Raw genomic sequence first — 13,528 nt, 5'->3', positions numbered from 1 at the left:
GGCCCGTCCTGTCCTGTCCTGTCCCGTGTCCCGTCCCGTCCCGTCCCGGAGCTCGGCACTGACCTGCGGACGAGAGATGGCGCTGTCGAGGTTCGAACCGAGCCGCTCCGCCGCTCCGCTCCAGCCGCCGCCGCTCCTCGGCCCCCGGACCGGCCCCAGCCCCCTCCCGCACGGGAAGGGAAGGGGGGCTGGGGGGGAGGCGAAAGTAAATACAATTAGTTCTAAATGTATTAAATTAATTAGTCCTGGCCCGCGCGCCGGGTGCGGCGGGACGGGGGCGCGGGGTTTGCAAACTTGCGGGGCTCTCACACCTCCGGGCGGGCGTGGGGGATGGAGGGATCGATGCCCCGTCCCCGAAACAAAATAATCAATAAGTGACCGGGGCGCCGCGGGGGTGCGGAGCGATGACCCGCGGCCGGCACGGGGGAAGGGCCGCCCGCCCGTCCGCAGGTACCGCGCCGGGCACGGCGGAGCCCCGCGCTGCCCGCTCCCTGCCGGGCGCTGCCGGCTCTCCCCGAGTACCGCGTCCGGCGCTCCCCCTCCCTGCTCCCGGCCGCCCGCAGCTCCCCCGCGCCCTCGGGTGCCGGGCCGGGCTCAGGGGCAGCGCCGGGCACTCCGCCCCGGGGCAGGGCGCTGGCCGCGGGCGCGCACGGTGCGGAGCGGGCCGGCGGCGGCCGAGCCGAGCCGAGCCGAGCCGAGCCGAGCCCGGGCGCGGTGCCGGCGGCCAGGAGGGGGTTAAGCGGGCGCTGACAGTCAGCTGAGCCCTGACTGACAGCCCGCAAAGTTTCCCTGTCGCTAGACTCTTATGCTAATGAGGCCGGGCGGCGCGCGCCCATTGGCCCGGCCCCGAGCCCGTGTCCCGCCTGACGTCACGGGCGCTATAAAACTCCGCAATGCTTTAAACTCTCCTGCCGGATCAAACCTTTAAATATTTTTCATCTTCTTGCTGTAGCTTTGAGGCCGAGTTGTTTTTTTCTCTCTCTCTCCTTTTTTTTTTTTTAAACTCTTATTAGTATTATTATTATTTTGGTTGCGATACAGACTTTGATTTTTTTTTTTTTTTAATTTTTTTGCCTTCGCTCTCTTTCCCTCCTCCCTCCCCCGATGAACCTCTCTCCCCGCTCTGCACTTTGCAGGAGAGAGCCCAGAGGAAAAGCACCATGAAGTGTTAAAAATAACAAAACAAAACAACAACAACAACAAATTTACTCGCAACAACACCAGCTAACACTTCCAGCTGCGGCTCGCGAGCTGCGAAAGAGCGAGAGGAGAGAGAGAGAAGGGAGGGAGAGAGGAGGAAAAAAAAAAAACCCTCTATGCAAAAGGCGAATAGCGAGAGCCCCGCGCTCTGATGCATCAGCGGAGCCTCTGCGAGGGATAACGCGGAGCGGGAGAGGAGCCGCCGGGGCGCACCGGATCGGAGGCAGAGCAGGAGAGCGGAGCGGAGCTCGCCAAAAATCAAGCTGGCTCACCCGGTGGCGACTCAGAGCAGCCCCCTCGCTCCCGGAGCGCACCCTTTCTGGAGGACTCTCGGCAGCAAAAGGATGGCATCAGAGCTGGCGATGAGCAGCTCCGACCTGCCCACCAGTCCCCTGGCCATGGAATATGTTAATGACTTCGATCTGATGAAGTTTGAAGTGAAAAAGGAGCCGGTGGAGACCGATCGCATTATCAGCCAGTGCGGCCGCCTGATCGCCGGGGGATCGCTCTCCTCCACCCCGATGAGCACGCCCTGCAGCTCCGTGCCCCCGTCCCCCAGCTTCTCGGCGCCCAGCCCCGGCTCCGGCTCCGACCAGAAGACCCACCTGGAAGACTACTACTGGATGACGGGGTACCCGCAGCAGCTCAACCCGGAGGCGCTGGGCTTCAGCCCCGAGGACGCGGTGGAGGCGCTGATCAACAGCAGCCACCACCCGCTGCCCGGCGCCTTCGATGGCTATGCTAGAGGGCAGCAGCTGGCCGCGGCCGCCGGCGGCTCCGTGCCGGCCGAGGAGATGGGCTCGGCGGCCGCCGTGGTGTCGGCGGTGATCGCCGCGGCGGCGGCGCAGGGCGGCGCGCCCCACTACCACCACCACCACCACCACCCGCACCACGGCGGCGGCGGCGGCGGCGGCGGCGGCGGCGGGCACCCCCACGCCGCGGCGCCGGGCAGCGCGCCGCCCTCCTCCGCCTCCTCGGCCGCCGGCTCCGGCTCCGGCGGCGGCGGCGGCGGCGGCGGCGGCGCCGGGGGGCTGCACCACCCGCACCACGGCGGCGGCGGCGGCGGCGGCGGCGGCCTCCACTTCGACGACCGCTTCTCCGACGAGCAGCTGGTGACCATGTCGGTGCGGGAGCTGAACCGGCAGCTGCGGGGCGTCAGCAAGGAAGAGGTGATCCGGCTGAAGCAGAAGAGGAGGACCCTCAAAAACAGGGGCTATGCCCAGTCCTGCCGCTTCAAGAGGGTCCAGCAGCGGCACGTCCTGGAGTCGGAGAAGAACCAGCTGCTGCAGCAAGTGGAGCACCTAAAGCAGGAGATCTCCAGGCTGGTCCGGGAGAGGGACGCCTACAAGGAAAAGTACGAGAAGCTGGTCAGCAATGGCTTCAGAGAAAACGGATCCAGCAGCGACAACCCTTCCTCTCCAGAGTTTTTCATGTGAGTTCCCACAGCCTTGCCACCTTAACTAAAAGTTCTCCGTGTGAGTTGTTGTTGGGGGCTTTGCTAGAGCCACAACCCCGCTTGCCACCTTCTATTACCTTTTTTTAAAAAAGAAAAAAAAAAAAACTCAAAACAATTTTAAAACAAAGTTGTTTTTTGGGTTGGTTTTTGTTTTTGTTTTTGTTTTCTTTTTAAGGTGGGCTGGCTCCGTGTTGGCCAACCTAAAGTTCTACATGAGTTTCCTTTCTGTTTATTATTATTATTATTATTATTTTTATTTTTTTTGTGGGGGCTTGCTGTTGTGTTTTTTTTATTAATTTGAAAGATCCAACTCGCCACCAACTCAGTTCTTCATATGAAGCTTGCTCTTCTTTGAAACCTGCCATCCACATTATATATATATATTTTTAAGTTCATGAGGTTTTTTTCTTTTGAGCTTGCTGTGTCCAAAAAGTCAGAGTTGTTTTTTTTTGCCATCCTGAGTTCTTCATATGAGATTTGAGCTTTGCAAAAAGAAAAATAAAATTAAAAAAATATAAAAACTATACAAAACAAAAAAATACAAAAAAAAAAAAAGTGAAAATTTTAGACTCCAGCTTGCTGAGTTCCATCAGTTTTTAGCGTTGTTGTGCAAAACTAGAGATATGCCTAGATCAACCTGCCAAAATCAAGCCTGCATCAACCTTCGGTGTGTTCATGTGAGTTTTGGCCTTAATCTGCCAAACGTGAGACTTTAGTCTGCCATTAGAATCCCATACTCATCTCATGCATTACGCTTGCTATTTTGTCTTAGCAACAATGAACTATAACTGTTTCAAAAGACTATGAAAAAGAGACATTATATTAATAAAAAACCCTGCATGCTGGTCATGTACGGTATAATTATTTTTTTTTCTTTTGCTTGGAAATGGACTTTTGGAGACTATTATGGCATGGCATTCATCCTTTTGTTTTATTGCCTCATCACTTTTTTGGGTTGAAAGCAAAAAAGTGCAACCTTTGATCTTCCTCCTCCTCTTCCTCCCATTAAAGTTTGCATCTGCTCTAAAACTGCTTTGAGTTACTCAAAACTTCAGACTTCCTTTTAAATGCACTGAAGCATTCCCTCTCAAAAAACCTGCCAGAATGGATTTTGGTAACTTAATGTGGCAAAAAAAATTAAAAAAAATAATAAAAAACAAAAACACAGAAAGAACTTTGGAAAGATGTTCAAAAACAAAATTCACATCCCACTTGGGGGGACATTGAAACCATGCTGTTGCCTAAAAACAGTCTAAAATTAATTTTAAGTGATCTGCCCCATTTTTTTTTTTCATTTTGCATTTGGTCATTGTCAAATGTGGAATGCTCTGGGTTCCTAGTATATAATTTAATTCTAGTTTCTGTCATCTGTTAGCCCAGTTAAAATGTATGCTACAGATAAAGGAATGTTATAGATAAATTCGAAAGAGTTAGGTCTGTTTAGATGTAGATTTTTTTTTTAAAGATTGATGCACTAAATTGTTTACTGTCGTGATGTAAAGGGGGGTAGAATTTGCAACGGGACTGTTTTAAAAAGTAGTTTATGCAGCATGTGCTTGCAACTTAAATATAAGTTGGGTATATGTAGTCCTTGCTATACCACTGACTGTATTTGAAAACCAAAGTATTAAAAGGGGGAGGCACCCCTGTTTATATCTATAGGGGTATTTTACATTTAAAATGTATGGGTTGTTTTTTTTTTGTTTTTTTTTTTCAAAATTGAAGTATTTGGGACTGAATTGCACTAAGATATAACCTGCAAGCATATAATACAAAAACAACAACAAAAAAATTACGAACCTGTTTAGAACGCTAATACAATTTATGCAGTTATAAAGATGGCATTACTGCACAGTTTTAAAATGATGTAGATTTTTTTACAGTTGTATTGTGGTGCAGAACTGGATTTTCTGTAACTTCAAAAATTCCACAGTTTTAAAGGCAATAATCAGTAAATTTTATTTTCAGGGACTGATATCCTGTCTTTTAAAAAAAAAAATGGAAAGTAAATCTTACCACAATAAATATAAAAAAATCTTGTCAGTTACTTTTTCTTTTACATATTTTGCTGTGCAAAATTGTTTTATATCTTGAGTTACTAACTAACCACGTGTGATGTTCCTATGTGCTTTTCTTTCATTTTCAACTCTATGGTTATATCGAAAGAGAGAATAATCTACAATAATAAACTGCATTTTTTTGATTCCGTACTCAGTTTCTTAGTGTGTAGTTCAAAGTTCCATAACTGCGAGCGCAGTACTTCAGCGTGCTGCCTGCCGAAGGGGCGATGCTCACCCACAAGCTGGACTCAGAAGTGTTCAGGAGGGGAGAAGGGAAGGCATAGCTCCGTGTAAAATGGAAAATTGTCACCTGCTAGGACTCCAGTTCTCTTTCAGGTAGATGAAAAAAAAACCGTGAGCTTTCAGGTGCTGCTTCTGACTTCTCAGTAGTGCAGCGAGGGCAGTTTCAGTGACTCAGATCGTCCCGCCAAGTTCTAGGAGATCTCAAAGGGGAGGGCTGCTTAAAAACCCGATGACATGATATGGCCCTGTATTTTGATTGTTTTATGATGGAGTGAAGTGAAAGAGAAGACTTCACATCCTCTTATCATCTGATCCCAGCTAAGCATGCCTGTCTCTAGTAAGAGATGACACTGCATCAGGCTTGGCTTGTCACAGAGCCACTTAATTCTAGATTGAAAAAATTCTTATCATTTTGGTCCATACTGCCTCCTTTTTTCTTTTCTTCGCTTTTTCACCCTTCTTTTTTCTTTTTTTTTTTTACCCTGTGGAATTTTTTTGTTTTGTTTTTGGTTTTTTTGCTTTTGTTTTGTTGTTTTTTCTTTTGCTACAGGCCTTAGAAAGTCCAGAGAGAGCTGAGGAGCGGAGAAAAAAAAATCCAAAGGACTTCCTCCAACTTTTGAGAGTTATTTGCTCTAAACAATCAACCCCAAAGGTTAATGTGCTAGAAACACTCAGGTCTCTGAGCCCCTCTTCACTGCAGTTCCCCATGTCAAAGGGCATTTGAACTTTGAAAGGCTCCTCAGATGCTCGACCCAGTTCATTTAAAGCCACCTTTTCCTGAGAGCCTGCAGCGTCCCTCAGCAGAGCACTGTCCTGCTCTCTGAATGGGATTATCTGTCCCCTTTCTGTGAGAGGCAGAGGCCTCTCCGAAGGATGCTCCAGCCTCTCTAGGATGGGGGGGTTATCTCCACACCCAGGCTCATAAACCAAACACCTTTTTCTTCTCCTTTGTGTTTTTCCCCCGTACTGCTGGTGCAGCTTCTTCCCAGCAGTAAGGTCATCCCTTCTGGGTGCTGGTGGCCCTGAAGGGGCCCTGAAGGGACAGGACCTGTTGCCATCCCTCTGCCTGGCTGGTCCAGCCCCTGTCAAGGGTCGGGCTGCAAGGTCAAGGTGTGGCTCTGAGCCCCCCTGCAGCACTTGCACCCACGACAGCCTGTGTCAGTGGGCAGTGGCTGGTGCTGGAGGTCACTGTGCTCCTGCTGAGGTCCCTTTGCAGGGATGGACACTCTTCTGGTGACACTCGGCTTGCTCTCCAAAGCCGATGCTGTGTCTCACCCCTCCCCAGTGCCGGGGCACCAACCTGCCCTTTGGCATCTGACCTGCTGTTGCACCAGGGTTTGAGTAATGGTTCAAGCTCCAGATTCTGGTTAATTTGAGTTCCATTTTCTGGTTAATGTGTAATCTGTGGGTAAACTGGTTGCGATTGGCCCAGCTGGGAATTATCTCCTCTCATAAAGACAAGGCTGCTCGTTATTTTGTCTCCCACCTTCCCTTCCCTGACTGAGCCTTTACCGACGCCCAGGTGTTTTTGCAGAGACTCTGAAGCTTTGCTGCTGCCCTTGCTGAGAACAAGGAAGGGAAGGGACAAGACCTGTCATCAGCAGAGCCCCCGCTGAAGTGGTGCTGCAGCCCCCAAGGGAGCACAGAACCCCAAGCTGCCCAGAGCAGGACCACTTCTGGTCCAGCCTCATTCTCACACCCTGCTGTCTCTTCAGGCTTCCTTGCAAGCAAAGTTAGGAGCAGGCAATAGGATTTTAAAAGTACTGTGAATTGACTGAGTAGTGAAAAATGAGGAGAGCGCTGCTGCCTCCCTGAAGTGTCTTCTTTCACGGAGGGAAAAAACCAAACATCCTATTTGAACGATTTAAGAGATAAGAGAAAACCTTCCTAGAAACAGACTTCCTAGAATAGGGTGACAAAGGAAAAATTCCCATCACACCCCCAACCTGAGAGGGGAAAAAAGCTTTCTTCCAGTTTGGCATTGTGATGACAATCTTGCTTTGCACGTTAAAAAATGCAACCTTCCTTAGGCTGCATTTGAATTTTAACCTGAAACACGCCAACTGGCCGAGTGAAGGGGAAAAAAATAAGGTACACATTTTAATATTCACTAAAGCAAAGTGAGTATTGGGGTTCTCTGTATGAGTCATTGCAGGGGAGCGCCCACCTTTGCCGCAGGAGTGCTTGCTGAGGACTAATTGGAACCGCTCTGCTCTGAATAACCTACATTCATTAATCACCCCTTGCTTGACTCTGGCCTCAATCCTGCTCCCATTGAACTCAGAGGTGCAATCCTGGGGATTTCAAAGGGGAGCAGGATCCCACTGTTCTCCCACAGGTAAAAACCGGGTGGAATGCTGCCCGGGCCAGGCAATTGGGTGTCAAAAGGTGTGTGTGGTCTTAATCTGCCCATCACTAACAACATCCTATTTTTCCCATAGTCCTGTAGTGCCTTTCCATTTATTAACTACATTACAAAGAACTTTCATGTGACCGGTGCCGGGAGATACGTGCGTGGACAGCGGCCCTTTGCTGGCTGGGAAATGGTGTGCACTGAGGCTCAGCCCCCTCCTCCCTCCCCAGCCCACCTTGCTCCTAAGCTTTTTTAATTTCCACCCCCTAAAACGAAACGTAACCCTCTCCTGCCCTGCCTCCAGGCTTCTGCTGAGCAGAGGCCGAGAGTATTTTTTGGTTCTGCTACAGCATTTTCCCTGCTTGAAAAAATGTCATCCTGGACTGAATCCTAAAAAAAAAAAGATGGGAGAAGGCAGGGAAATATCCCAGTCACACCAGTGCATATTTATTTCCTGAATTATTTCTCCCTAGGCATGCAGCGAGAAGTGCCCGTTTGCAAACTGAGCAGGGAGAGCTTCTATTTATTAGAAAGTCTTCATCACCCTTTTAAAACAAAAACTCCAGCGCTGAATCAAAATGTCACTTGAAAACTCCCCCCACGCGAAACATGGCAGCAAATTTTTAGTTTAAAAAATGAACTTTCCCAGCTCTTTTTTCTTTTCCCTTCCGAAAGCTTTTATGCAGCTGTTTCCTCCCCCTCCCTCTGCGTAGTGTGTAGGAAGTTCTTGATCTAGAATCATTCATAATTTTAATACCAATTTCTATTTGACATAATATACTAATATCAGATAGAGAGTGTAGCTGCTTCCTGGATTTAGGGAGGAAATGATGCATATATCAGAATTATCTGCTCAGATGCCAGAACTACATTGGTGTCATTTCAGCATGTGCTGTGTTGAAAGGAAATCCTCTATATTTATTACTCCGATCATCAGAGGAGCTAAATGGACCCACTGTTTCTGACACCTGTTCAGATGGCTGAATTTAAAATTTCATGCAGAAAAAAAAAAAATAAATCCTACATACTTCAATGTTAGGAATTAAGGTTTTTTTAATACACTTTTTTCCCTCCCTCTTTCCGAATCGCTGTGTTGTGAGCGGCTGCCATGAGGCTTGGGCATTCCGGGGGTAGCTATGGAGAGCGGGATAGATTTTGTTTGCTCAGCTCTGACAAAAACCAATCCTGCTTGAACAGAATACACACACACACAGAGTCTGTAACTAAATGCTTCAGATCTCTGTTTTAAGTGCAGGTCTCAGTATGAATAACATGATGTAGCACACCCCAGAACGTGGCAGAGGTGAGCGGCCAAGAAAGAACTCGTCTTTTCAGGAAGGAGCTGAGCACTGAACCACTTCATAATTTTAAGGCTCCTCTAATGAATTTTTTTTGGGCATAGCAGGTACAAATCAATAGATTAAAATACTGTACACTCTGCTGCATCTAATTCTTGACTGCCTGAAATTGCGGGGGAGGACCGAGAATAACATTTGTCACTCTGAGGGCTGAGTGCATTCAGATTTGTGAGCTCTAAGCCAACACAATGCAAAAATAGTCCAGGATATGACTTAAGTTATCAAGTGAAAAGCAAGAGGCCAGGGATCTGCGAGGCTGTAGTTGGCAGACAGGCAGCTCCATCCCGAGCTATCTATCACCGTATCGGGTTGACCCGGCACAGTGTGACAACATCTCAGTGCCCTCGATGCACGCTGCCTGTATTTCAGCGCTCTCTGAAACGATCGTTTTCGTTCACTATTGCTGCACCCACTTTTTTCCCTCCAAATTCTGCTTTTAAAACTGTGTCACTTGCGACACACAGTGAAGCGTGCAGGCCTGTAATCGTGGTGCAGTGAGTGACGAGAACAGAACTTGCCCTGCCTCTCTCCTTGCTTGTTTTGAAGCTCTGTGGACTTTGTGACATGATTTGCTTTTTTTCCTAATTAATAAATGTCACTGTTTTGTAATGCATCTCAATGCAACACTTTACATGGAAGAAATCAAAGCCAGAGGAGAAGTTTTCTAGAACTGGTGTTTCTCCTCCATGCAGAAAAAAAATCCCCAGTAAATAACAAATCCAGCAGTGTCCTCAAGTTTCCAGCGGGGGTAGAGTTTGAAGTGTCCCTGGGTGCTGCTCTCAATTGTTAATTCATAAAGACCCACAGTCCTGAGCGATGCTGCCCCAGCTTGTCCTGATACAGCAGAGATGCCGATGGCTGTGGACGGAGGCGTTGAGCCTCAACACCCTGTTCCAGCGAAGGCTCTGGCATCTCCCTGACATTCAGTCCTTGGGCTTTCCATTAAATCTGGGTGTCCCCGAAAGGCGGCAGGGTGTGGGGACAGCGGGGTGTCGGCAGAGCTCGGAGCCCACACGCCTTTGCCTCCCTGCCGCCACCCGGCCGGGGGAGCAGCAGCCCTGGGGAAGGTTCTGGCACGGATTTTCACCTCCCTGCTTCCAGCAGCTCCTGATCGCCCCGGGCCGGGGCTGTCTGTGCAGGGATGCGGCCCCTCCCCGTCCCTCACGGCACCGGGGCCGCGGCCGGCGGGGTCGCTTGGGGGGCGGCCGGGCCCCCTGGGGGCTGCCCTCAGCCCGGCCCGGCCAGGCCGGCACGTCCAGGGGCACAGCGGGCACAGCTCCCGGCCCGGGCACCGCTCTGACCCCAGGCAAAGCCCTGTCCCCGGCACAGCCCCCGGTCCAGGCACAGTTCTGATCCCGGGCACAGCCCCCGGTCCAGGCACAGTTCTGATCCCGGGCACAGCCCCCGGTCCAGGCACAGTTCTGATCCCGGGCACAGCCCTGTCCCCGGCACAGTCTCGACCCGGACACAGTCCCCGGCCCCGGCATAGCCCCCGGCCCCGGCACAGCCTCGGCCTGGCACAACTCCCGGGCACAGCCCTCGTCCCCAGCACAGCCTTGACCCCCGGCACAGCCCCTGTCCCCGCTATAGTCCTGGTCCCTGGCCCTGGCCCAGTCCCTGTCCCCGGGCACAGCCCCCGAGGGCTGCAGCGGCCGCCCAGCCGCGGGTCCCGCCGCAGCCAGGTGCGGGGGACAGGCCCCGCCGCCCGGGAGGGGCAGGAAGGTGAGGACAGCACCGCTGTTTGTCTGTTTCTTGTTTGTTTCTCTCTAAATCCCATCCCTGCAACAAAAGGGGAGTCTGGGCGGAACTATGGATCCGTCTGGCCGCGCATCCAGAGCGGAGCTCCGGTTGTCACCCGGCGGCTCCCACGGGCCGCCCGGCCCTAGGTATGTCCACAGAGCACTTCCCTCGGCTTTGGTCACAGTATTTCCAATTTTTCTTTTTCTTTTTCTTTTTCTTTTTCTTTTTCTTTTTCTTTTTCTTTTTCTTTTTCTTTTTCTTTTTCTTTTTCTTTTTCTTTTTCTTTTTCTTTTTCTTTTTCTTTTTCTTTTTCTTTTTCTTTTTCTTTTTCTTTCCTTTTCCCTTCTCTTCCCCCTTTCCCTCTCCCTTTCCCTTTCCCTTTCCCTTTCCCTTTATCTTCTTTCCCTTTCCCCTCTCCCTTTTTCTCTCGTTTTCCTTTTTCTCTCTCATTCTTTTTTCTTTCTTATTTTCCATTTCCTTTTTCTATTTCTTCCCTTTTTTTCCCCCCAGTTCTTGAATTTTCCTCCTTTTCTTCTTTTCTTTTTCCTTCATACCTGTGCACACACAGAGACAAATCTAAACCCAACGGCAATCAAAGAGATCTTTTAAAATGACTTTTTGGATCAGGCTTTGAGTTCTCTGCAGGGAGCAAGAATGGGAGCAGGCAGGATTTACATTTCATGGCTTTTAAAGAATCTCAAGTGCGGGAACGGCGTTTGCCGAGGCTGAGTTTCACAAGTCTGTGTGGATGTGCCTCGGAATGTGTATATGATTAAGCTTAAAGCCCTCTTCTGTAAGAAAGCAGGCAGATTCCCTTTCGTGCAGCCTGAGCCCTGCTTCTCCAATTTTGAAACAAAACTTCTTGCCAAGGCCTTGGCAGTGGGATATCACTGCTGAAGGGGATGGGATCAGGGTGTTGGTATTGTCTCCCAAAGCTGAGGTGTCTCCACTGCAAACAGCCCCTTCTCCCTCAAGCACTGAGAGCCGTGACAATAAAAATGATCCCAAAATTGAACCTAACAAGACCTAGTATTTTTTTTTTACTTTCCTACCCCTTCCCCCCAGCTTGACTGCTTCCAAACTCCCTGATGAAAGCATTTTAATATGTAGGAAGAGCTGCCGGAGTGTGCAATGCGATTCAGTGTTCTGTGGTGTAGGATGAACAGATTTTCCTTTCCGTAGGGTTTCCTCCTGCAAAGTCATTGTAGAGGAGGGAATACTGTAAGATTAAATCTGGTTAAAATACTATATTCATGTCACACCAGATACGGTCTCCAGACTGTGCACAGTCTTTCAGCTTCCTTTATTGTGAAATCCTTTTAAAATAGCACAGTATAGTGTAGAGAACTTATTGAAGTATAACTGTCTTACACCAACTCTGTCAGATAAAATGAAGGAAAGTGATCAGGCTTCTTAAATTAATAAATCTGCTTAGTGTCTCTCGTTGCCTTCATGCTCTCTTACTGTCTTTGACTCTTTCCTTATTAATAAACTGATAGTTAAATAAAGCTGCTAAGTGAAGCAATGCACCTTGTCGGTGGAAGAGGGTTGGTGTTCCAGGTGTGCTGTGCTGGGAATGGTTGTGGGTTTAGGGCAGGGATGGCCACAGCAAAGACTGAAAGCAGGCTGACCACATCAGTTTCTAGATGCTCCTCAGGTGTGAGGCCTGAGTACCTGTTCCTCTCAGCCCCCTGCATTAATAGCAGGATGAATTAACCGATTGGCATGAAAGGAGAGGTCGTCCTGAGAAAAATGACACCAAAGGTCCACAGGAGTCATTTGCTTTTAGAGATCCCGGGCCAGGTGCCAAGTATTGCATTTATCTAAGCACCATCCTGTTTCTCAAAAAAACCTCAAAAAACAAAACAACAAACTCCAAACCTGAAAGAAAAAAATCAAACTAAAACAATAAGGTAACATATTTTTCGGTGGTCAGTGGGTCCTTTCAAAGAGGGGTGGGTTCTTTTGAGCTGGGAGCCTTGGGTGGGATGTGGGACAGGGATTATTCAGCTGGCTCTAAATGTGCTGCCCACTTTTGTTTTCAGAGCTGCAGAGCTAATCTGGAACCAAAATGCTGGAAAAGAGCCTACAGTTTGTCTTGTCTTTTTTTTTTTTTTTATTCAAGTCGATCGGGCTTGTGGTTTATCCTTGCTCTGATTATGCTGCACGGTTCCAATAAATGCACGGAGCTCAAACATTCCTGCAGGCACTTCATAGGAAATACATGTGTGTGTCTGTGCATGCACACTCAGGGAGGGAAACTTGATTGTAAGGGACACAGCCAAATATCCATATTTAAGAAATGTGGATTGACTCACTGATTTATCTCACTTATTGTACAAAGATTCACTCTATGTTGATTTTTTTTTTAAATTAGGTTTTAAATATGTGTTGACAGGATGAATTTGTACAGTGTGAGTAACTGCAGGGGGAAATGACAGCTCTGCTTTTGTTATTAAACTACTGTCTTGAAAATAATGGACTGTGTACAAAAATTGATTATTATTTTGCCAATTACATTAGTGCAGCTAATAACAATCATTAAGAAAGAAATACAGAAAGCTACACACTTTCAGATATTAGAAACTGATATTCACTAGTGAGGCAAAAAATACGTGTTCTTAAGGTAATTTGTCAGTAAGAATCTCCTGTTATTAATGTGAAGTAAATACTAAATATGTGAACTAGAAATGTTTCACTTCAAACTGTGTTCATTTCTTCTTCACTCAGCCAGAATTAATAAACACTACAAGAGACTTTCTAAATTTAATTTAGGATTTGCATATAAAAGGTCCTATTCTGTACCATAGTGGCACAACAGACAGGCTTTATGATGTTAAATATTCCTTTTAATAATAGTTTATTTTAATATATTTACTAAATTAGGTACCCGAGAGAATCATCTACAACGGTGATGTGAAAAATCCCTGTTACCTGAGGTCAAAAATAAAAGGTATGTTTTCCTTTTCATTAGCAATTTGCCATATTTCAGCAGGGGTGGTAATTTCTCTGCTTTGTTTTCTGCTGCTAAGACGGTGCTTTCTGCTCAGCCCTGGGGAGCCGCTGGCAGGCTGTGGTGCAGTTTCCTGGGCTTTTGGGCGAGGCTGATTTCAGGTGC

General features: G+C 48.3%; 1 protein-coding gene across 2 annotated transcripts in view; it reads left to right on the top strand.

Moving 5' to 3' along the window:
- The first annotated feature begins 1,018 nt into the window (after nt 1-1,018).
- The window catches only part of MAF (MAF bZIP transcription factor), a 184,754-nt gene continuing 172,244 nt past the window's right edge, over nt 1,019-13,528 (top strand). For both annotated transcript variants that reach the window (XM_058813286.1, XM_058813285.1), the window contains exons 1-2: nt 1,019-2,632; nt 13,297-13,363. In XM_058813286.1, the coding sequence (XP_058669269.1) occupies nt 1,545-2,632; nt 13,297-13,330 (1,122 nt within the window). In that variant the 5' untranslated portion in view covers nt 1,019-1,544 and the 3' untranslated portion in view covers nt 13,331-13,363. The remainder of the gene's footprint in view (nt 2,633-13,296; nt 13,364-13,528) is intronic.

The sequence above is a fragment of the Ammospiza caudacuta genome, chromosome 13, assembly GCF_027887145.1.
Source record: "Ammospiza caudacuta isolate bAmmCau1 chromosome 13, bAmmCau1.pri, whole genome shotgun sequence".
NCBI lineage: Eukaryota > Metazoa > Chordata > Aves > Passeriformes > Passerellidae > Ammospiza > Ammospiza caudacuta.
The sequence above is the reverse complement of the archived record's forward strand: the minus strand, read 5'-3'. Positions and strand labels throughout refer to the sequence as shown.